At 34.3% G+C, this 26,599-nt stretch overlaps 1 protein-coding gene across 2 annotated transcripts in view; it reads left to right on the forward strand.

Annotated features, from left to right (window-relative positions):
• The window catches only part of LOC123710041 (disintegrin and metalloproteinase domain-containing protein 10), a 123,049-nt gene that overhangs the window by 74,266 nt on the left and 22,184 nt on the right, over nt 1-26,599 (forward strand). For both annotated transcript variants that reach the window (XM_045661741.1, XM_045661714.1), the window contains exon 2: nt 23,609-23,744. In XM_045661741.1, the coding sequence (XP_045517697.1) occupies nt 23,609-23,744 (136 nt within the window). The remainder of the gene's footprint in view (nt 1-23,608; nt 23,745-26,599) is intronic.

Here is a 26,599-nt window from a genome sequence, read left to right on the forward strand (position 1 = left end):
TGCCGAAAGTTGAAAACATTATTTATAGAATCTGTTTCTATAATTCATTTAAATATTGTATTTCGTAACAATTGCGATCTAAGACTCGTAAGCCAAAAACGATCCGATATAAGGAAGCTATACTTTACTTCAAACTAAAATATATTGTCAAAACAGCATGTTACATACAGAAACTGAAGGAAGTAACAGGACAAACAGCGTGTCCTGGATTTGATCTACATAATGTTGACATCTTTAACGCTGGCACAACGCCAGGCTCGAGACAATTACTGAACTTGCCTGCACTGCGTTAAAAGACAATTGACAGCTTTTCCTTGTTGGATCATCTCCAAGTGGTCCGACCTTGCTGAAGAATAGGCCAAAATGTTTTAAAATTGAAGACACCTCGCCAGAATTAGCAGACAGTCGCCATTTTTAATATATAAAAAACATATGGTTACGTAACACTGTTTTTGGATCACACGAGTACTACGTTTTGATAAAATTTTAAAACAAATTTACTTTAATGCATAAAATGTTGCTGAGAGTTTTTATAATTAACATGTCAATCGTCATGTAAAAAACTGTTGTTTTCAGTTTTTAGTTAAATGTTCCGTAGGTGTGATATTACAAACTATATTCTAACCAGAGATGATTTCCGTTATAGAGTTATTAATAAATAATAAAGTAACTTGAGCACAAACCATTTACAAGCAAACGGAATATCGAAGCTATATGACATATTCTCATCATATCTCATCATATCTTAATCTACTAGGTGATCTTCCAAAACATATTTTGAATAGTTGTCATCAAAAAAATGAGTAAATTCACTCATGTGGACTGAACGAAATATCAGTATTTTGTTCAAAATACTAAACCCGTTAAGATCCTAAAAATGTCCTTCATTTAAAATACAGCGAAACTTGGCTTTTATAAAGTTTCCACTTGTAGCTTGAGCCAACGACACCCGCAGAAGCCTCTAATGTGCAAAGCTCTTTATGGTTACCATAAGCACCTACTTACAGCTTTCTTGTATTTATTTTAAAAACGACTTTTAACAAAGCTTGGTACTAACTTCAATTATTATAATATTGTATTTACGTAAAATAATTACAGTACATAAACTCGTATATGTAATAGATAGTCCTCTTTTGTTATGTCTTGTTTGGTTTACCGCACCCAAGCATCAGGAACGTCTTAAAGCATCGTCCCTAATTTCGGTATGAAAATACATCTTTTTCTCACACTGTAAACAATTATTATCCCTTGAAACTCACAACGGGTTTTCGTAAATTTTTATGAAGGATTTGATAATATTTGTGTTTTCTTCTTCAATCGCGCAATTGAAATGAATGTCCTGAAATGTGTCTTCGGAAACCCTCAGCGCCTGGATGATGGTATGACCTGTATCTTGACCTTAACTGCATCGGTTCAGTCCAGAGCCTGAAACCTACAGTAAACATAGCCGATAAATTTACGGTTTATAAGGTATTTTTTGTTCTTTTTATAAATATATTTCCGAACCAATTCGACTTAGGGTCCTTCAAGAAAAGAGCGTACAAATTCTTAAAAGGCCGGCAACGCACTCGCGAGCCCTCTGGCATTGAGAGTGTCCATGGGCGGCGGTATCACTTAACATCAGGTGAGCCTCCTGCCCGTTTGCCCCCTATTTTATAAAAAAAAAAAAATGAGAATTGACTTAGGTAGTGTACATATTTTCTTCGATTCCACTCAGGTATTCCCCCACCAGCTAGGCAACTAAATCATTGTTCACAATAGGATGGCGCGTCCTAACTGTGAATTAAGACAATGAAATGCCTTTTATGTTTTTCCGTGTGAAAGTATAATAAATGGAATTTAGAAATACCACTTTGAATTTATATTTCGCTAGTAATTGACCGTGCTGTTTACTCCATGTGTACCAATAAGCCATGTCAGCTAGATGTTCATCTTATAAAAGGTAATGTTGTAACAGGGAGCTTAAAATTTATTGAAAATTACCTTATAATTAGATTATATTATAACTTTTCTAACAACCTTACTTTTAAAGTTAGTCTATCGATTTACGATATTTATAACAGTTTTACATTAGAAACAAAAGGAGATCAAAAGTTTACCAGATTAAAAACTGCTAATTTATCCGAAGATTAGAATTTTTGCAAATTTTTCGATTACCCGATTCTTCAAAAACTTTTGTTCGAAAGAGCTTACTGCTCAGGAGATCGATGGTTTCCTGTCATTAGGCCAGAATGTAACGATTATGGAATCTTTTAATTTTTAAAGCGTCGGTTAAGTCAAACTAATGATTAATATCATAGATACTAGAATAAAGTTGATAATTTTGCTTTATGTTGCCGATGAATGTCAATTTTTTGTAGTTATGTAATAACACTTAACATAATTTCAATTTAATAATTTTTGATGAGGGTGATCCCAAATTTTTTTTTTCGGCCGACCGTCACATTTATTAGTTGAGTCATTATTGAGATTTACTCGGGTTACGTTAGACACATTTTTATTTTGATATATACTTTTTATTAATTATATTTGATAATAGTTACGTCCACTATTTTGAATTTTATAGTGAGTGTTTAGTGCGTTTTTGAGAACTATCGTGAGGCAAGGTATTAGCATCAGTCTAACCTCTCTTTGTTCCCAAACTAGTAGAATTTCTCCAAATCCTTACGGCTGATAATATTGTGTGCCTTTCTTCCTGGTAAGAAGACATTGTAACGAGGTATGTACTCAGGACTTATTATTCTAGTATAAGATTGTGTATCGACGGCCACCGAACCGTTCTTTGTGGTACAACTTATCAACAATCTGTTCACGGTGGTTTTAATAACACGTATATGTGAATAATATGTACTTGGTTTAAACAGTATGTTATTATTTTTGATAATTTTTCTTCTGCCTCGTAATTAGCTACTTACATATTTTAATTGTGACTGAATGAACCTTTGGATAAGCTTTTACATTTTTCTTTATACATATAATTATAATTTATTGTTCCATACTAGAGAAGCCTGGAAGAAATTGCTTGTTACTTATGTACCCTGCTTTTTTATAGGGCCTGGGACTTGACAGGCTATATCTAATTAATTTGCGATATTTGTTTTAAAATAAGTGTTGTTCGTTGATTTGCTATTTTAAAATAGTACCGAGAGCTTTTTCTCTCTGCCTACATCCTCTGTCTTCTTTGCCGATGAGTAGGGATGTATACTTATTTAAATTTAATTATGTGAAATAAATGATACTTGTATCTTATGATCCATAATAAACATATTTTTTTATTTTATACGTATTGGAATAAAAACGGTGGTGTTTCATACGCCATACCATCTTTTTCCTTGACAATTTGAATATTCATAATAGTACTTACCAAAGAATGCATGGAAGGTGCAGATTCGGTAAGTATTTTTAACTTCAAAAAATATAAGCCATCAGTTTTACCACTATAGTATACGTATATACACTTTTGTATTACCTTCTATGTTTGAAGCCTACAAGGGTTAAACAAGTAAACATAAAATAAACAGAGTTTGATAACACATTAGGTATTCATTACATGACTAACATGTTTGAGTATCGTAGTTTGTCAGTAATATCCAGTTATGTTCGATTTGAGCATTAATTATAACGCACGTGTCTCGTACATAGATAAATCTATAACCAATCTGGCTGCGCGTAGACTGCGATGACCATCCGCGATTCTACGCATGCCTGTATAGGTCCCATAGCGGAAATACCGAAACTGACCGACTCATTGAGCACATCCAAATGGCTACAGATTCCCTGCTCGAAAGGATTCCTACCGCTGAAATCGTGATACTTGGCGATTTTAACGCCCACCATGCCGATTGGCTCGGCTCTGAAACCACCGATCACGCGGGAAGATCCTTTCACGACTTTGCTTTAGCCTACGACTTGACGCAAATGGTCCCTGCGATTACGCGAATACCAGATGTGGATGGTCATAAACCTTCTTTGTTGGACCTTCTGCTGACTTCACATCCGGAGACCTACCAAGTCTCTGTTGACCCGCCATTGGGTTCATCAGATCATTGCGTGGTACGGAGCATTGTGCCGCTTACGCGCCCTTTACGGCCTAGCTTTGCGGGCTGTCGCCGTGTGTGGCACTATAAGTCAGCAGATTGGGACGGGATGTGGTCTTTTTTTGCGTCCTACCCTTGGGGGCCCATTTGCTTTTCGTTGAGTACTCCGGATGCCGTCGCTGACTCTGTCGCTGATGTGGTCCTGCAGGGCATGGAACTTTTTATTCCATTCTCTGCGGTGCCGGTCGGTGGCAAGTCCCAGCCTTGGTTTAGGCGTTCGTGCAAAGTGGCTTTGCGCCGTAAGCGTGAATGCTTTAAAGCCTGGGCAGAAGCGGCGACATCCTGTGATGCGGCTATCGGCGAACGTAAAAAAGCATACAATTCAGCCTCTAGGTCCTTCAAACGGGAAATCGCTAAGGCAAAGTCAGAGCATATTGCCAGGTTTGGTGAGAAATTGGCCCACCTTCCTTCGGGAACTCGAGCCTTCTGGTCTCTTGCCAAAGCTGTCCAAGGGAATTTCTGTCAGCCCTCTATTCCACCACTGCATAGGGAGGATGACTCACTGGCCCATACTGCAAAAGAGAAGGCCGATCTTCTAGGCCGATCTTCTAGGCTGTCTCTTTGCGTCGAACTCAACTTTGGATGATCAGGGGAAGTAACCACCGACATTATTGCGGTGTGATACTACGATGCCTGAAGTTACATTCCGGCAACGTGCTATCCGTAAACATTTATTTTCCCTGGACATCCATAAGTCGAGCGGGCCTGATGGCATCCCCCCAATTGTGCTGCGTACTTGTGCTCCTGAGTTGGCTCCGGTCCTAACGCGCCTTTTCCGGTACCTGTACCTGTACCCTCAACACTGTTCCGAAGTGCTGGAAGACAGCTTTGATACATCCGATCCCTAAAAAAGGCGATCGCTCTGATCCGTCCAACTATCGCCCAATCGCAATAACCTCCTTGTTCTCCAAAATAATGGAAACCATTATTAACGGCCAGCTCTTGAGGTATCTAGAGGGCAGCCAGCTGATTAGCGATTCTCAGTACGGCTTTCGTCGTGGTCGCTCAGCTGGTGACCTCCTTGTATACCTTACACATAAACAGCGGCAGAGGCAATTGAGTCCAAGGGGGACACGCTGGCGGTAAGTTTGGACATCGCGAAAGCCTTCGATCGGGTGTGGCACAGAGCACTGCTCTCGAAGCTTCCAGCCTATGGGCTCCCCGAGAAATTATGCAACTGGATTTCCAGCTTTCTCGCTGATCGGAGCATTAAGGTCGTCATCGACGGAGCATGCTCCGACCATGCTTAAACCTGTCAATGCTGGTGTCCCACAAGGCTGTGTCCTATCCCCGACCCTGTTTATTCTGCATATTAATGATATGTTGCAACTTAGCAACCTTCATTGCTATGCGGACGACAGCACTGGGGATACTTTTTACACGGGCCGGGCAGGTATTTCTCGGGCTGTTGTTGATGAGTGCCGGAACAAACTTGTGTCTGAAGTCGAAACTCTTTTACGTGGAGTCTCGGACTGGGGTAGACTAAATCTAGTCCAATTTAACCCTTTAATCCGTTCAAAAAGTTTTTTTCTTAACGTGTAAAAGCTATTTTAACAACAGACAATATTATTTATGTTTCTGAAATCTAAGTGACCTGTTGTTACCTACAAAGAATATGAGTGTAATCGACCTCTTGGTCATTCTCTGAAAAAAGAATGTTATGTATATGTAACTTAACTAATGTTTGGCTTACATACCTCTTGTCACGACTTTTCTAAGGACTGTCATGATATTTTCTGTTACCTACCTTTGATTCTTCTGCTCTCCTAGTACCCGAAATATATTTATTTTAGTTATAGCTCGAAATACACATCAATAGAATTAAATGATTATAAAATAAGCACGACATCCTAATATAAAAATGACATGAGAACTTACGAAACAGGTCGCTGAGCCTATTACATCTCCTCACACCTTATTCCTCTCTTGAGCCCATACAATCAATTTACAAAATACAAAACGCTGGTTTGCTGACTGAAATAAATAAGTATTAATCACTATTTCTGTTAATATACTATATAATTCTTATTTAGAATTAAACAGTTCTATTAAACTTTATTTTATTCACAAACCTCCTTAAACTAACCACATTATACTACTGTGTTCACAGTAGCTTACTTACAGATTACAATAGCTCAAAGGGCTTAGGCGATGATTCATTGGCCTGGCTTATTTTATCGACTCGAAAAAGAGAGGTTATCATTCGGACGTATTGAAGTTATGTCAGAATGCCATTTCGTGGTCGTTATGGATGTATGCTGATCTATTTGTGTAAATTCATAGTACATTTAACAAAAGAATTGCAAAGATCCGAATTTGAATGGAATGACTGACGTATTTTGGGAGGTGACGATATGAATGGAAAATTATTGAGAGCAAGAGAGGATAAATAAAATATTCCATTTGTAATAATAATAATTTAGTGGCCTCCCTGTATGGGTCTCTTGGCCTCATTTTTATTTCATAGATCAGATCAGAGTTCTGTCAAGAACATGTCACCAATTTTTTGGAGACATGCCGGTTTCTCTTCACCGTATGAGCGAGTATTAGATGAACACATACACAGAAAGTCAGGAATCGCACGTTAAAGCCATTAACCGATACTACTCTTTGAATAAGTATAGTATGTAATATATAAAGTTGACTATAATAATTTTAGCTCGACCCTTTTTTTTAGAATAGGGGGCTCTCTATGTATACTTTAAAGCGAACCCAGTATTCGATCTAAGCAAGGGAGATCTTTGTATTTCAAGCAAATGCAAGCTAGGTAATGCTCGGTAAAAAACTGAATAGCTTTTTAATAAAATCCTTGTTTTCAAAACGAATTTTCTCCAGGACAAAGTAAATCCGATAAAAGCCACTTCCTTACACATAAATAAAAGCAAAAATAATTTCGTTGGAAATGTATAATCTAAGACTTTGAAGACTGAATAATGTATGAGAGCAATCGGGCAGAAAGCGGTTTACTTTTGGCCACGCCCATCCCATTTTTGTCTATAGAAGTTTAATTCCATTTCCCTCAAACATTTACGAAGCCTTAAGCTTATGGACTTCTGTTTCTTTAGTGTCTTTAATATTCTATATAAAGCCTAAGAGCCTTTTAGTATGAAGTCATATAACCCCCGAATGGGGCAGATACATTTCTACGCCTGTTTTTCTGATTATGTATTACGTTATGTAAGCAAGTAGGTTTGCGTTCTATGGTTAACTCAAGTAAATTTTCGCTCTAAGGCCCGTATTTCGTATGTGTAATCACAAGCTAGACAATTTTTCAAACTCCATATGAAATAGTGTGACAGATCTTGAAACTAGATTCGATTTAGATTTATTATATATATTATGTAATAGGAGGCAAATGGGCAGGAGGCTCACCTGATGTTAAGTGCTACCGTTGCTCATGGACACTCACATTGCAGCATTTCGCCCCCTCCCCAGCATACGAAGGGCAGCCTATGCGTCAACAACTTCGTGCTGAGCGTCCCTGTGGAGGACACCCAGAGAGGCGTTCTACACCACGAGTGTCTGTAGGTCTTGGGGTAGTAAATATATAGTAATATATTCTGTCTAGAATAGACATTACTCTAAGAGTACATTGTGTTACTATATTAATAAATAATTTTGACTTTGACTTCAGACATTATCCCTGTATGCCAAAAACGTATTGAATTTACAAGCTGGTCTATCATCCTGCGAGCTTTAACGAATTTTAATTTTTTACGTAGCGTTAGAAAGCACATCCCCCATATTTTTTATCTTAACAAAATGCTTACCCGATGGGTTATTTATTCCCCGGTTATCAAGTAAATAAATACAGTAAAGCTTTGACAGCCGATCCATTTGAAGAGTACACCATTTATAACGAAGCTACATGTGTGACGCATTTGCAATACCTCAAAACGCCCCCACCTAAAGATCGATTACCACCGAGATTATTTGAATAACTTCATACATAAGCATTTTAGATACGATGATATTATATATATTTTATAAATCTATATGAATGAAAATAACTCGCAAATCGCTAAGGCACACTCGAAGAAGGCTGAATTTGTCTTTCAAGTATTTTTCTTTTGTATATTCCTTGAACTCTAAGCAATGTTTTGCGGTGAGAAAAATGGAAAGATTTATTTTAATTTAAGTATATATGTTTTTATTCCAAACAGTCTATATCGGGTAGCAAAATGTTACATATGTTGGTATGTAGCTAATAAAAAGGAAGGCTAAGTAAAAAAAATAATTAGGGCCAAATGAAATTCCCGGGGGCAGTTGTAAATATATTTAAAAAATATTAATTGACTTCAAATACTTCTTAACATTATTGGACACATTATACATGTTCTCTCCAGAAATGTGTAGATATCTGAAAACCTACTAAACTTTGCACCTAGGAACCAGCACACTAGCTTGAACATTGGAAGTCTAAATACATCATCAGACTCAAATGTTATCCAATATATAAAGGTCAATATGATAACCTCCTTCGTTTAAGTCAGTTAAAAATATATAATATATATAATAGTTTACAGTGAAATAAAATTAATTTTGTGTTACAGATCAGTGCTATATTTTAGATTTCATGAATTTAGTTAAGTCAAGTTTCGTGTCTTTCGCTAACCATGATAACTGAGAAGCGTTTAGCGTTTCGTTAAAGAATTTTGTAAAGATTTTTTCCGCTATTTAACGTAATTATTGATGGTGAAATAACTCAATTTAAAAATAAATGGTTCTGGCGATTCTCTATGTAGTTAACACATTAAATTTAATTAAATAATAGTCCTAGATGTAGTAAACCCTAGCTGTATTATGTTTTCATTTGACCATGTATAGAATTCGCGTGTTTGTAACTGTACTCCTCTGAAACGACAATAAATTAATTAATTCCTCGTCTAGAATACCACAAATAATCTGTTAACAACAATTCAAAAAAGCTTTGCCATTAATTAGTCGAAAGTTTCTATTTTTTGTTACAATAAAAAGCATTGCATTGTTCCGCCAGTTGTAAACTAAATATTCAATATTATTTGTCTTTATTTACGCTAGTACAAAATTGGTTCCTATTGTTTAGAAATACATGCAACTACGCGCTTAATTTTTTCTATTTACTTTTTGGCAATACAAAATATAAATATGAATGAATATTTGGTTGGAACAGAATATTTTAAACTATTTACTTATCCTAAACAAGGCTGCTAAACCTCCTTCCAGCTTTATTACCTCATTTTAATAATAGTAATCTCATACAAAAGATTATATGTTAGTAGTTTAATTATTGTTTGTTGTATTATTTAAATTAAAAATAGTATTAATAAAAAGAAAAATAAAACAATAGCGCTACAACCTTTTTGGCCTTCGATTTCCTTATCTATCTATTGATAATTCGTATCTTAATAAACACGTGCTTATATATATGGATATGCAAAAATTATAAGCTTTCTGAGCCTAACACGCTATCTAAAATTGTGTCTTTAAATATTCCGTGCTCACTGTACGAACAATAAAAATAATAAAAGCAAAATCCCAAACAAAATTCAATCGTTCTAAAGAAATTTAAATATTGAAATCGAATCCATCGTTTCCGTTTGTATGTAGCCAATATTATAAACTCCAATACTGTAATTATTTTTCCCGAATAACGGTTCCAATGTAATTGATGATCGACATTCGCCTTCAATATGAAGTGATGAAAATCAACTCTAATTGAATAACTCTCTGCTGAACTTTTCCAAGTTTAAATCAATTCAAATATTGTTTATCAACCAATTCAAGAACTGAATCTCTATAATAATTAATTAACCCTGCGTGCAGCGTCTTTGCAGTAAAACAAACGCTTTTTTAAATTGTTAAAAACAGAAAGCTACAGGAAGTAAGAGATTAAAGAAACGCGCGTAAATGATCTTAAAGACCTATTGGTGACACGACTCTAAACACAGTTTAAATTACTCACAATTAAATTATTTTCTTTACGACCAAGTAAGCCTTGGCGTAAGTGTTTCATCATAAACTCGTGAAATAGTATTTAAATCTTTTACGCCTACAATTCCTGTGTATTGGAATTTACGACCCTCTTGGCTTATATATTAAGTTTTATTTTACAATTAACAGATTTAATTTATTGATTCATACCGACAGATGACATTTGGCCTAGATATGCATTTATTGAAGTTTTTTATTGACAGAGTATTGAAATGAAATATTGAGAGGGAAATGCAGAATCTCAGAAGAAAATTATCATTATATTACCTATTACAAGTAGTATGTTTGAAAACATTTCAGTTTAAATGTATGCCAAAAAACGTAAGTTTTGTGAAGATTTTGCATAAATATAGTCATTTTATTTTATTCGTTTAACATAGATTACAGCCCTATCTACATTCGCCCAGTTGGAGTCAAGTTCAGAGGCTCCAAAAAAATTGGATTGCCTTCATTTCGTGGTGCACGCATGGCTGGGCGTCCCCGACAATTCAGTTAACTGAAATGAAGAATATTGCAAGAAATCTCATGAAACTCAGAACCTTTACCTTGTACAATATTTGGACGTCTTATTAATTTTTGTCCTGATTACAAGTCATTAATATAAGTAACAAATCTTCCTTCTGGCATATGAACCCATGCTGCTAAACATTAAATACCTCGTATTAATCAACCGATCACGTTTTAAATAGTTTGATTTACACCAAGAGCTACTCCTTAAGGGCTTTTGATATTCTTAAGATCGAAAATAAAAACAAATTAAGTTTAACCTAAGGAAACAAAGGAAGTTAATTTTATATCGATGGTCGGTATCAATTAACACCACGTGAGCCTCCGTTATTAAATAAAAAAACAATCAAATACACTTATGAAAAGACTAAAAATGTTACCCGAGAATGATTGATGTAATTTTAATCACATTAAGGTTATAAATTGAAAGAGATTAAAGATAAAAGATGTTCCCTTTGTAATATCATCACAAAAGATCCGTGTGTGGAAAATTCTTCGAGTATTATTTGTTTTGAAATAAAGATAAAACATAAATAGGATAAAGTTCAGATGTTTTTGTGAAATAAAACTCTTTAGTTGCATTATTGTATTGAGGCGCGATCGTTTTGTTATATTTAAGCAAGTTTTATTCCTCGAACGACGAAGGCAACTATATATATCATAACAAATAAAGTGTGTTTATGACAGTTATATATTTTGCACTGATTGCACTCACCTTATATAATTGACAAAATTTTAAGAACCGTACGCGGTTCTGTAAGCAGAGTCTTACACGATTTTACGATGCAAAACGAAGTGTTATACTAATTAGTTATCTATTTATTCAATCGAGTTGATACTGTAATCGAAATGGGAAGTATAAATGCTTAGTTTTGTATGTTTTTTAATTTCCATCAATAACTCAAACAAGGTTCGACTTGTGTTTTGTTTTATATCAACATAAGTATGATACAGGAATACAATTGAAGTAGATTGCTTATAATTATAAAGATATCCCTTATATATATTGATACTTTTAAGCATAGATTTTTAAATATAATCTGTAGGTGGCTCTTGTCTATGGAACATAGCCAGCAACTATATGAAGGTCATGGCGTTTAGTCAATTGTCAGTGCCAACATTTCGTCCTTGAAACTTAAATTGGCTACAATCTGCAGACCCCCAATGGCAAATAAGATTCATTCACATTAAATTCTTAAAGAAAATTGAAATAACTAACAAAAATGTTATTTCTAAAATTTACAATATTTCATTTTAATTCTATTATGCCAAAGAGCCAACACTGATATTATGCCTATAATATGTTATTGTTATTATTAATAATTAATCCTAATAATCCTTTATAATCTTCAAACGATTAGTCTATACGCGTTAATTAAAACACACACTGGTACGTCATGTACGGTGATTTACAATTTTACACTTTCCACAATTAACAATTGCGTAATAACCTTATAACCCACTGAACTACAATCGTAATATTTGGTGCGTGAATTGTTTGAATGAAGGTTTAGGCTCACCATACACAGGCCACTTTACATAGCCGAAATCTGACCGAATTTCAATTTGTTAATGTTTGTTTTATGATAGAAGTTAGTCATCAAACACCAAGAAGCTTGACAAGAATACGGTATAATATATATTCGACGTAAGCTATATTTTTTAACATAATCATGACCACAGACTATCTATGGGCGTATACACACACGATACTATAGTAAAGTTTGTACGAGGGTGTTCAGTGAGACAAAAGCGAAAATTTATCTAAGCCTTAAAGAAACTGCCTTTGAGTATAGACTAAACATATTTCAACTTCTAAGGTCGAAATTGTTTGCAATATCGTGTATCTTTCTATGACACAATTATATGAAACTTTATCTCAAGTATTTAAAAATTTAAACTACTTATAAAGATATGTCAGTGCGCAGTTTAGTCGCGTTGTAGGCTTTGTATTTGCTTGTTGTAAATTTACAGCAATACATAGAGAACTATTTCGTGACTAGATTACCTATGAGTTTACGTACTCAACGCAAACAGTTTGCTTATGCTGTTTACCTATCTGCTTAGAAACAACTAGTCCATATGAAAGTAGAATTATTTTTGATCAATAAATCGAAGCCTTCGTGGATTTTTTAATAAAGGAGGCAACCACTGACCCTCACTACCAGAGGGCGTGCCAGCCTATTAATGATTCCGATGACTTGGCACGCAGTTTCCTTGAAGGACCTTAAGACAAAGTGGTTCGTATATACTTCAGTGGGCAGATGCTTCTACGTAGTAGTGGTGCGCGGCAAAGCTTCCCTTAATAACGCTCAGTTCTGTAATGACGGACTTTGAAGTCATACGATGGAATTTCGTATTCTCCCTCGACGTCCGATGATGAACTTCAACTGCAGGTATTAAAAGTATTAGTGGTTAAATGAAGAGATACACAGGAATTGTCTGACAAAATCGACCAAGGATTGAAAGTATTTCTATCAGATCGTCTATAACAATAATAATTTATTGCAAGAATATGGTACAAAAAGGTGGTACAATAGTAAGTAGTAGTAGTTCGCATATTCTGTATTGGCGCGCAAATTTGTCTTCAAAGGAGTTTTACATTATTAGTCATATGAAGTCAATTCTTATATTATTTGTATCGTACATATCAAATCATATCAAATGTTATTAAATTTTTATGAACTACAGTGTCACACGCAAATAATAATTTATTGAATAATACATTTTTTCCAAAAGTAATACACCTAGTCGATTTTTAAAGACTCTAGTCGGAAGATCTTTTAATTCTTTTGGTAATTTTTAATTCTTTGGGTCTTAATAGCCATACAAAAGGTGTTTTTCTTAAACAGTTCCAGATTGATTTTTGGCACAGCCAATTTCTCCCCATGTCTACTTCTACATTCGACTTCTACATTCGACTTAAAAATATGTATGTTTCTGTGCACGATTAAGGACATTTCTAAAATATACATACAGGTAAGAGATAAAATTTTGAGCTTCTTAATTAAAGGTACGCAACTATCAAGACAGTTCGCTCCACAAATTGCGCTAATACATTTCATTTGAGCCTTAAAAACCCTATCTACTTGAACTGATTCTAGTATAATGTGTGTATTGTTTTTATGTTTTTACCAAATGTTTTTCTAATAGCCAATTTAAAATGAAACATAAAAGTATAGCACGCACGTATAACGCTCCCATTCTTACCTAATAATACAAAAATTGAATAAACGTTAACAACTGCACTTTTCCGATGTCTTGAACCGAAATGGTGGTAAATTGCGCGTTGACCTAGTTTAAGATCTAGCCAATTTGAATGCTACTGGGAGATATTTAGATTGGCGCACTTGTGATACCTAACTGGTATTTCCTAAGACGATTCGAGAAATTCCACTACGTCAATGGATTTCCATATTGAGTTTTAGACCTGTTTCTATAGGAATACCTTATACATACCAGTATTCCTCAAACGTGAAAATCTGATATGAATTAAATTTAAAAATAAATACATTACATAGATTTTTGTATCATTTTCATGATCACCATTTGTATATAGGTGATCAGCCTCTGGCAAGCCAGTTTGCTCACATTTTCCTTCACCGATCGAGCGAATGTTTAATGCGCACATATAAAGAAAGTCCATGGGTGCAGAGCGGAAGATCGAATCTACGACCTCAGGGATGAGAGTCGCACGCTGAATCCACTAAGCCACAACTGCAGATGAATCTAATGTACCAAAATATTAAATATAATGGTATGTGCGAAGCGAGCGAATTGGATGATGCTTTTGGGCAATTTCAAAATTTTATACGTTTAATTAATTAACTGTGGTTATTTTATTAAACATTCAAAAATTCAAACAAGGCAGTTGTTTATTTTATAATGATATACGTGGTGGACATCATAATAAAATTGTAACTACATGCATTGTTTAAATTTTTAGTAATTAATTTTGTTCTAGTTTATATAATATTATTGTATTGAATATTCGATGGACGGAAAAATTGTGACCAATTTGTGTTCCGTCACATGAATTTCTGTATTAAATAAATTGATTTTAATGAAATGCCAATTAAAATGAGTTTCGTGTGTCTTAAACAGTATACATTTTTTTATAAATAAACAAGCATGAAACGCCAATATCATTAAGTATAGCAAATGAAACTCAAACCAAAAGCCACTTACGACTTTAGAGAATTTTTCAATCAAAACGAGTAGTGTATCTTTTGAGAGTCAACAGAGTGGAGTGCCCTCTTCCTAGAGACCTGTCTGAGTACCTAACCTTTATTCGTTCGGACAAATCATTTGTGAATCTATTTCCAGATGTATAAGAATTATACCAAGAATTTACGATGTATAAAACATTCAATGGCTGTTTATAACATTAAAAATGATAAAAAATAAATCAATGGCACTAAAACCTTTTAGGTCTGGGCCTCAAATTTCTGTATCTGTTTCATGATCATGTGTTAATCGTATAGGTAAGTATATGATCAGCCTTCTGTGCCTGACGCACGCTGTTGACATTTTTCGGGTGAAAGGCAAGCCACTTACCTCACGATGTCCGTTGGAAGGTAATATAAATGCGCGCATAGAAAGAAAATCCATTACTGCACAGCCGGGGATCGAACCTACTACCTCATGGATGACAGTTGCACGCTGAAGCCACTAGGCCAACACTGCTCGCAACAACTTTTATTACATTGCACACCCAAAAACGCAAACATATTCTGACTTATTCTTTCCGATTTCCTCTAAGTAAGGTAGAGCATGTGGAAGCCTCACATGCATGGTCAACTTCAAAACTTCTAATTGTCAATAATACTTAACCACAGATAACATGTCATTTAGCTATCAGTTGCGTACCTTTTTTAACTAATGTACTTAGCTAGACTGATGTTTCGACTGATATTTTTATCTTTTCTGTTTGTTGCGTTTTTTTATACCAAGTTTTATGTCACATCCCAAGGAAACAGGATAAAAAGTCCGTATGGTTCTATGCTAACCCATCAATTTTCAGCAAAATCACTTCAGCCGTTCTTGAGTTAGAAATAGTATAATTAACACGACTATATCTTATATATATATATATATTAGTCTTAATTCGTTAACAGTTACTGCCTTTTTTACGTTATGACTCGGAAAAATTGCAGGTGTCTGTAAATTAATTAAAGAGAACAAAATACATTTATGCTACATACCCGGAAAGCTCGGTTTGTAGTTTAATTATGGAAGAATGTTTTTCATAGCTGTGAAATTGCACGTAAAATGTTTGTTGCAACTGACTGCTCTGATATAGTTTAATTATTTCAACGGCTTTCATCATAAAATCGCTTGAATTTAAAGTATAATTTCAGTTGTTAAAGTAAAAACATAATGAATCTTTGGCTAGACTTTTAAAGTAACCAACACATTACAGTATTAAACGTTTTTGTACAACTTTTTGGTTGGTATATCGACTCCGCAGATGCGCTGCAGCCTTTAGCATTTTTCAGTATGTCTTATTATTTAGTTCTTATTGGTTTAGTGCCACGACTCACGAAAAAACCAAAAAGTTTAGTAAAACCGTTTTGCGAATGCGTCACCGTAATATTATAGTTTAGTTTTATAACACTGCACTATAATGATTCGTACCTTTAATAAACGAATCTTCTGTACCTATATGTTGTTTGTATTTATTACAGTTCAACAGACTGCGACACCCTTTTGAAACAAACTCGAAACTTTCATCCCATCGAAGTAAAATAAAGTGTCCTTACCTTATACATCTTTGATGTTCATTCTCTAAAGAAAAGCCGCCGTGGCTGAGTCGATGACTCGATTTCTGAGCGGTAAAACGCTGTTAATAGTTAATATAATTATATAGTTAATATTATCATAGTATAATTACTATATGTATTAATATAGTATATATAAATTTATATCTCCTACCAAAAACGTACCCAACAAAAATTTCCAATCAAAATTTTAAAGCATTCCTTATACTTTTGAAGGCTTTTTTGTTGTCATGTCAAGCTTTATTACCGTTCAATGGGAATTCTTTGGAATAAGGGAAGCCAGCAACATATAAATAGAAACATTGTCGTTTCCCCTTGGCGCATTTAAAGGTTAATCATCGCTTTCAAAGATTTCACAATGACAATTTGTAGGTTAAAATTAATTTTCAATTGCTAAAATTGATTCGACTTGGAGTCCTTCAAGAAAAGACCGTACCAATTCTTAAAAGGCCGGCAACGTTTTTCCCCAGGTATTAAGAGTGTCCATGGGCAGCAGTATCATGGATGTTATGACATCAGGTGAGCCGAGCTGGACAGGCTGGACCTGTTTGCCCCCTGAAACCTGATATAAAAGATTCTATAAAAATAATCACAAATTTGAATTACTTTTAGCTATCAGTTATTTGTGGACAAACACACTACACTTACGAGATTAGCACGCGATTGGACATCCAATTACAACAATTGTGTACTTTTAAAACATAATATATTTACAAATACAAAATCTCTAATCCAATTAGGATTGAGGCAGTATTTCAAGTTTTAGTAATTGCGCATCCGATCGAATGCAGGTACGCCATTATTTACGTTTCGAGTTATTCAAGTTTACTATAAATTCGTTGAATCTTGTGTTGCGGTAAAGTGAATACTTTAAAAGGAAACTAAAGTGATGACAAAATACTATTGATCTAAAAGCTCAGGGGCAATTAAAATACGCTGCAAGTATGGATGTTTCCGTGATGATTATTTTATAAATGACCTTTTTGGGCATTTCAGATTCTAAACCCAGACACGATACACGGACTCCCTTAGACCTTTGCATGTTACGATAATTCCAATACTGAATAAGTTTAATAATACAAAATCCTTTAGAGCATAGACAGGTCTCGAAAGCACTCCCCCAACACAGCCTACGTAAGATTATGCGTTTGAAAAACAAAAGAATCAGCGCAACGTTCAATTATTTGTATATTTTGTGTTTGTTTAGTATTCAATCACTGAAAAGTTTGAGTCTGAAAATAGAAGTTATGTTAGGAAACACAAAGCTTTGAACAAAACTGTTCATAATTATTTCATTAGAACACGTAAATGAGCAAACTTTCGCAGACTGGCCCGTCATGTTCGTCTATATTGTAATATCATAGATTTGGCATGTCTGTTACTCGCATTATTAACGAAAATTAAGGTACATAATAAAAACAAAACAATGTCCCGTTTCGGTCGCTTTGTTTCTTTAGTAAGAGGGATTTTCTGATAATTGTCATTTTAGTTTAGTTGTTATAATAATATAACAATATCATCAGGATAAGAAGAAATATGCAACATGTCGCGTTAACTAGACTAGAAAAAGTCGTCTTTCAAAGACAAAATAAAACATTTTTTTTGTATAGATTTATTAAATAGCCGTGGATACAAGTCCTTCCGCCAAAGATAAAGAATAGAGTTCAAATTTGAGTCAAGATAACAAATAAAAACTAAAGTGTTTATCGCCATAGATAATAAATAACAAGAAAATTTACTGAATAAAAACAAATGAATAACAATTTAATATTACAGATTTAGGATCCTTTAATCTTAATTATTACAGTCAAAGACGCATCAGCTCGTTAGTATTAGCAGGAAGAAGCTCAAAGAAGTATAATTCCGCCTCCCTCGTTAACAAATTCAATTTACCGACCAATAGAAACGTTAATTTTATTTAATAAACATCATTACTTGTCATTATTTTATTTGATTTAGATTATTTCCTCGGTAATTAATAATTATACGGTTCAGTTTTAAGAATAAATTACTTATTTTTGGTTCCTCACATTCCACACAAATTTGGTTAAATGCAGATGCAGTTAACCAAGCAGAAATCTAGTATTAAAAATTAAACCAAATTACTTTTCACAGTACTTAGTATTTTTATGTAGGGCAGCGTTGGCCTTGTGGGTTCAGTGTGCGACTCTCATCACTAAAGTCGTAGATTCTATCTATATATCTACTATGTCTATGTGCCAAATTTATCAGCAGCTCGTGAGGTTATAGAAAACATCGCGTCGATACTGGCGTGACTTAAAAGTCGACGGTGTATATCAGGCACAGAAGGTTGATCTAAAACTTGCCTATTAGATGATTTAAGGAATAGATACAAAATCTGAGGCTCAGAGCTCAAAGTATATACTTCCTTGTATATTCTATATAGAATTAATTGCCTTGGTTTATGCGAGTATTTCACATTAAAAACAATATTATCAGATATATATATATACATTTAATACATTATTGAAATCATATCAAGTGTTCTTCGGCAACAGTTGCCAGAGAGATAAGTTTATATTTGAAGTATTATCTCTCTATGCTTTGTGAAAAGATATTTTATTCGAAAAATTATTTGTTTGCTGGCCACTGAAGTATTTCCGAACCAATTCGACTTAGGGTCCTTCAAGAAAGTGTGTCCATGGGGCGGTGTCACTTAACATCAGATGAGCCTCTTACCCATTGGACTACACAATAAAATGGTATTACATGTTATCATTATGAAACCACTACTAACAAACATAGTTAAAAATATATCTATATATAATTGCATCCCTATGTCCCTTGGTCACGGCGTCACGCGAGTACGGCTGGACCGATTTTGTTAATAATTTTTTTGTTGTCTGTATTGTCAGGAGAAAGAAAGAAAAAATTAAGAAAATTACGCGGAAAATTAGAAAATTTAAGAATACTTAACTACCGTATTAAGTAATCATGACTTTTGTTACGACAGCATTATTGTTTTCATTGTATTACTTTTACAATTCAAACATTTGAAGAGGATGTAAGAAAAATTAATATCGTTAAAAAATGCTTCGATCTGAGTTTTTATATTGATAAAATACATATAAAATAATTACAGTCCCTAATTGTTTGTGGCATTAATCTTGAAAATCCATGTTTTTCACATTGTCAGTCATATGTCGCCTGAACTATTTATATACGCGCCAGGAAAACAAACAAATAATGTTGTATATCATAAAGCATTTTTAGTTAATTATACCAATTTGAAATCAATATTCATAGTTAAGACAGGACAACGTCTGTCGGGTACACTTAATATAACTTCATTTGTCGGTTTTATTCATGTACCTAAGTTACCTACCTAGTTAAACACAGACTGACTACGCATTTGTCTAATTTGAGATATAAAAATTCAGTACATTTATCGCGAAGAATTAAGTTTAAAATCATTGAAACTAATCCGGAACTTGTTAAGCTGACAAGGCGGAATTCTCTTAGTTTTCATTTAACCTTTTTCTCGGAGTCAGCATTGCGGCTAATAAGCGTTCAAGCGGTATTCATTAAACCCCAGACGGTTATCGATTTCCAAGTTGCTCTAATAAACGTAAATTCTCTTCAATACGAGTTACGGAAAGAAGCTCTACACGCTCTTTGTTCATTGAATAGCCACCGCAACCTTTGAGGCGTTTCTTTCATATTTGCGAATTGCATTTGAACTACGGTAAAGCATTCTGAACATTTAAATCCAATCCTTGCTTGTTTATTCAGCGATAAATAGGTAGTATTCAGTATTCGTGGAAAGCTTCAAATAAGTTTTATTGTTTATTTCATTCAATTCATCTTTTGTATCGTCGTATAATAAACTTTCTGTGAATGTAATTATTAAAATTGAGCTCATTCGAACCTAACTTCGAGGCGAATTTATACTCGTGGGTAACTTAATTTATTAGCATTCTCAATTGTGCCTAGGTTTTCCTTTACAAGTCTCACGTCACTTTATGTATAGAGTCAGGATGTATAGTAAAATAAAAATAAAAACAATTTAAAAAATGTAATTATGTAGAACAGCCATAGTGTAACTCTTCTCCACTCTTACTCTCTCTTTTAACGACTTTGTTCTTTTCCGTGATGTCTGTAAGGAGCTTGCCGTACGGAAATAGTGTCCCAATAATATTTTCGGAATTTGCAGGCCAGTAAACGTAAGGCACGTTTTCACACGCTGACGGCGTCGCACGTCCGACAACAAATGGTGCGAAAAATTATACACTCTGAATTCCGTCCAAGTTTCATGTGGACTCGATTCTTTCGCTAATATATACGGAAATTTTATTGAAATATTACATTCCTAAACATTTAAATATTTTAGTTATATCAGACGTAAGCAAAAACGCATTTGTGTACAGTTGTTTATTTATGGAACAGAAGCATGTACACCGGAAGGTTTGCAATTGCTGGCCATCTTGTTGTTGTCTTTGGTTTGTTGTTTCTTTTTAATATTCAACAATATTAATCGTCTACAAAACGTTGTACAACGTAATTTTAAAATATATTTTACTTTTTAACATATTACTTTAAGATATACAACCTTTTCTTCGTTAATTACTTTTTAGTTGCTCGGAAGAAGTTGACGATATGATACGAGTATATAACTAGTCTGGACATAAGTTCTGTTATAATTTTTTTGCTGAGATTTAATAAATATATAGGCTGACATTTTATTCATTAAAAAATTCATTTTCATTTGTAACAGAACTTATGGCTGGACTATGTACATAGCTGACCTTTGGGATTTGATAAGCGTCGATTTAACGATAATTATAATTGCATAAAAAAACTTCTATTAAACCGTAAATGAGTATCTCAAAATGAAATTAATTTTTATATTACATTATAAATTCTGCATTGGTAGATAACAATTATTACCATCTGATCCAACTTCTTCCATGCCCTCTTGAGATTAAGAACACAACTTTCCAATTAGACCGCCAGCTCATATAAATATTGCACTTAGGAATCTCTGAACCTGCACTAGTTGTAAACTTTGAAAGCAAGTCTTTTTAGGGCAAACTCATAAATTTTGCATACACTCATAAAATGTGTTCGTGGATTTTACGACTATTTTATAGATACTGCATCTATTTTGTAGTAGGGTTGTTTTGGAGCTGTGTTTTTATTTTGTCCGGATGTGAAAAAATTACTCCTATTTAGTGTTTTTCCTTTCAGTTTACCTGTGTCCTTGATGAGATAAATAGTGTAGCTGGTATCAACCGAAAAGTATTTAACTTCTGGCAATTTATTGGTTTATCGATACAATAATTATCATTTGTACCTATCCGACATAGTTAACATTTAGTTTTATTTATGGACAATAAATTGTGAGACAAGGACCAAGTTTTCCTGTTATATATAGACCATGATATACTGCTCAAAAACCTACAATTAATATATTTTTTTATCTTGAATAAACGAGCAGGAGGCTTATTTGATGTTCAGTGATACCGCCGCCTTTGGACACTGACATTGCCAGAGGGCTCGCAAGTGCGTTGACGGCCTTTTAAGAATTAGTTCACTCTTTACAGGACCCTAAGTCGAATAGGAAGCTCTTAAAAAAATAATAACAAAGTTAAGTAATAAGTAAATAAAATAGAAGATAAATGACTAGCTAGCTAGCTTAAATGAAGACATTCCGCCTAAACTGTATACCTGTACTGAAACCTAAGTTCCTTGTAATTGGAAAATAATTATACGCACTTAAGTTATTAAAATTCCATCAATCAAACTGATTTATTCGAACGCTGTTTCGGAAATTTTAATTAAAAATCCGGATGGCTGTGGTCTAACGATCGCATTATGCAAATTCAAAGCTACCTGAATGAATCGTTAATAAATAATTTCTGTTTGCGACTGAATTTCAAGTCCGGTTTAGGCGAGCTTTCTATATAAACTCTGAAGCCGATAAAAGCTGGGTTTTACTATATATAAGAGTTGTTTTGGAGGTCTAGGTTGTGTTTCGATTAACAAAAGCTTATAAAATTATTAGTATGCAAATGCAATCAAATGATAAATGATCTTTATTTACCCTAAGAAACGCAAAGCTTACATTAGGAAAGTCTGAAATTAACTTCGTGAAACTGTTAAGACGTTAGTTAAACCGAACAATGTTTTTTCCCTCAAATATAATTAATCAAAAAATTTATGTTTGATTACGCTAGCACTTTCTACAGATAAAAAATGTTGCAAAAAAAGTGTTAGCTGCCTGCGTGTTAGTCGTGTCTGTCATGCGGAATCTGGAAGGTCCAAGTAGCCTATATACACACATGGAGAATTATCAGGACTATGCGTGTGTATACGTATAGTCGTCTACAACGCAACTCAAAATTGTGGGGAAATTGCTTGGATCTGGTTAGTGCTGCGCCTTCTTAAGTTCACATGTCATTTTCACACATGTATATCCTTTCCAAAATACATTTTCATAAGTCTCTGATTGTCAAAGAGAAAAAATCTTAGCCAACGGGAAAGTGGGAAGCCACTCTACGTGGCAGCACCACAAAACAGACTCGCTCATAGCCTTAGGGCTGATTGCAAATAACCACAAAAAAAATTTTTTAAAAGGAGATTGCTACTTTTTACTGTAAAACCATTTTAAAACTAGAATATTTATAAAATCTACGTCCTATAGACTAGCATTATTATTTAATGATGTGTTTAGACTCAAAAGCTTTATTAAACTAAATAATTTCGCATGGAAACTCAATGCAAATACATAATAAATACGTATAATGAAACGAATTGACAGATTAAGCGCTCAGCAATATCAATTTGTGGAACCAATTTTATACCAATGGTATCTATTAATTCTGCACTAATACATAAATAACGTGGTTAATATATAATGCGTATGTAATCCAGAAACAAATGAGGTCTGTGGGGATTATTAAAAAGAGTAATTGGTTTGTCTGCGTAGTATTCATTGGCTATACATACATTTGTTCATATACATATAAAGACGGTACAAAACCGAATTATCGTTTCTGTTTTCTGAATTGTCCATTACGCGCATATAACAGCTCGTACGGCAAAGAAAAACATCTCGAGAAGACCATATCCATACCCAAACGACGGCGTGTGTCAGACCCCGAAGGCTGATCACCTACTTGGGTTTTTTTTTAAACCATCACGAAACAGGTACGGAAATCTCAAACCAGACCAAGGGTTGTGGCGCTACTTGTCACTCTCAAGTCATAATCTAGTGTATTTTTTTTCCAGGGATGTCACTATCGCCCTTCGTCCGACATTGGCAGCCTGCGGAGTACCAGCCACTGGCGTTGCGTCAGCGCAGGTCCGCATCGCCTCCTCCCCCGCGCTCCACACCCCTGCGTCTCACCTTCAAAGCGCATAACAGGTATGTTAGTAAAATAATTATATATGCTATAATTAGATATTACGACTTCGAAAGGAAATAGTCGTGGGTCGGTATGTCTATAGTATGTTATTTATTCACCGTTCGTTGCATTAAAAAAATACACAAATAATATATTAAAAATTACAAGAGATGCAACAGGTGGCCTTATCGCTAACAAGCGATCTCTTCCAGGTAACCCTAAGAGAAAAATGATGAGAAAAGTGCAAGAAGTGCATAACCAAACGTTATACAAAAAAAAATATTGATCATTAATCTAAAGTAATACAAAAACATATTAATAACAAACTAAAATGCTTATTGCATGTTGACTAAGTAATTATCACTAATATGGACATATTATCTGTTTTAAAAATACCAGTCGTAATTGCTAGGAATCGTAGATTGTTCCAGCAAAGGTAGCTGTTCTTTATTGAACTCTTTAAAGCTGTAATTTTAATTTTAATTGTATTGCATTCTGACCCTTGTATGACCAATAAACCAAATTTTCCAGCCCTTGCATAAAAAAACAACATTACGGGATTTCAAGGTATGCGTAAATGTCCCTCAGCGGACGAATAAAACTGGCCACAAGCCAGTCAATCGAACGTGTCCCAGACTAATCCATTTGTGAGCCATTCCCTTAATTAAAACGTTCCGAACGTATACAGTAGATAAAGTTTATTTATTATTAGTAAGAACTTTTATTGCTTTAACCAACTTTAAAAGGAGGTTCTATACATTTAAAAAATTTAATAGATCTGTGTCGCTAGAACCTTTTTACGTATAGGCCACAGATTGCCTGTTTCATTCAAAGGCCGGCAATGCACTCGCGAGCCCTCTGGCATTGAGTGTTCATGGGCGGTGGTATTACTTAACATCAGATGAGCCTCCTGCCCGTTTGCCCACTGTTATAAAAAAATAATCTGCTTCATTAGAATTTGTCAATGGTGAACAGCCTCCTGTGCCTGACACGATGTCGACTTTTTGAGTCTGAGTCAAGCCGAGTTTACCGTTGGAGCGAATTTTAAATGCGCACATAGAAAGAAAGCCCATTGATAAAGCCGGGGATCGAACCTACGACTTCAGGGCTGAGAGTCCTCCTGGACATATAGCGACTTGAAATCTCTTGATCTGGATTGACTCGGATTTGAAGAAAAATGGTGGCAATGCTTACTTACAGCTCTATTTTCCTTTAATGCGTAATAGCTATGTTCAATTTGAAGAGGTTCCTGTGTATATGCCTAATAGGTGGCTTGTAGCAAGAATGTAAACCAAAGAATTATTGTATGCATTAATTGATAAAGCTTTAATAATAATGATGCCTAGTTAGTAGTTCCTTAACTGAGATAAGTAAAAGAACTGGTCATTGAATTCAAAATAAATAGCTAAAGTACGAGCAGTATTTTCACGAATGTGGTTAAATATACACGCTGGTGTTTGTTTCGGTACGTCGACGGTAAAGTAAAATCAATTACGGACTTATGGTCCACAGTTTGTGTGTTGAAGGGTTATTTGTAACTGCTCGTGAATTGTTAACATTCGTATCATTATTAGCGTAAGTCCTAGCAATTTATAAACAGCCTATATCGTTTTAAACATTAGTTTATCCAGTTTTATTTATTATTAACAGGCCACTCACTATACAATCCTTTCAATATTTGTTGTCATCTGTATAAATTTATTTAAAGAATTGCGTAGGTAAACGGACCTTTTTCATTGTCCGTTGAGTGAACTGACAAAAGTTCTATTATTTGCCTATAACATTTTTATCTACTTTTAATGATGTAATTTCGTTTTTACAAATTTTTTGTTGGTTGTCTTTTCGTTCGTCTGTAAATTTTATTCACTTGTTGTGCGCTCTCGTCAAATTAGGGTCACCTGTTAGGACAGGAGTGTTTTTATAAATAAATAAAATCATTCCGTATACCACAGTTAATCAGAATTAGTTCAGCAGTTATAGCGTACTGTAACAAATGCGTATCCAATACTTATTATACATTAAGCTTAACTGTAATCTTACACTTTCCTTTGATACAAGGGAATTCTAAGCAAACCTAGTAATTCGATACAGTGGAACACAATGCATATAAGCATGACTGATTATGAGGAATTGAGGTCGACGTATATGCTCAATTACCAATTTTCCTTTTATAATTCTCAACTAGTCTAAACTGGCTTCTACAACTTGTCAATAACAGACTACTGAATAAGCTCTTGCCAATCAAAATTGTCATACCGAATTGAAGACGGAATCCAATTTGGCGACAATTCCGACGACCTATTGTCGGTATGTTGATTGTCAATTATCTTCCGATCTTGAAATAAATTTTAAACCTAGAATGCTTTGTACTATGTACAAGTGTGTAGTGTGTCTACATTGGCTGGGTTTTTTATTACAGTGTCGTCCTAAAATTTGAACTAAGAATTCAAAGAGCATTATAATGTACAGCATTTTGAAATCATGAGCTACGAAGCTATTATTCTAGTAACTTACGTATTACAACTAACGTTATTGGTTATTATTTTTCGTGGTATAAATGTCACACTTACATTTAAAAAAAACGTATTTAAACCCCATACAATGATTAAATTGATAGGATTGTGGTATCATGAGTATTAAATATAAGTTTTCTTTTCATTGTCTGTTGACTGACAAAAGTTTCATTATAATAATTTTTTGTACTTTTAATTATGTAATTTTTTTTTTGTTTTTTTTTTGTTTCGTCTGTAAATTTTATTCATTTGTTGTGCACTCGCGTCAAATTATTGTACAAGATATATCTGTCACAACGACACACGTAACCATAAAATGTAAAATAAGTAAAAAAACGAACCAGTCCCGGCGAGCAATTGGT

The sequence above is a fragment of the Pieris brassicae genome, chromosome 1 (genome assembly GCF_905147105.1).
Source record: "Pieris brassicae chromosome 1, ilPieBrab1.1, whole genome shotgun sequence".
Classification (NCBI taxonomy): Eukaryota; Metazoa; Arthropoda; class Insecta; order Lepidoptera; family Pieridae; genus Pieris; species Pieris brassicae.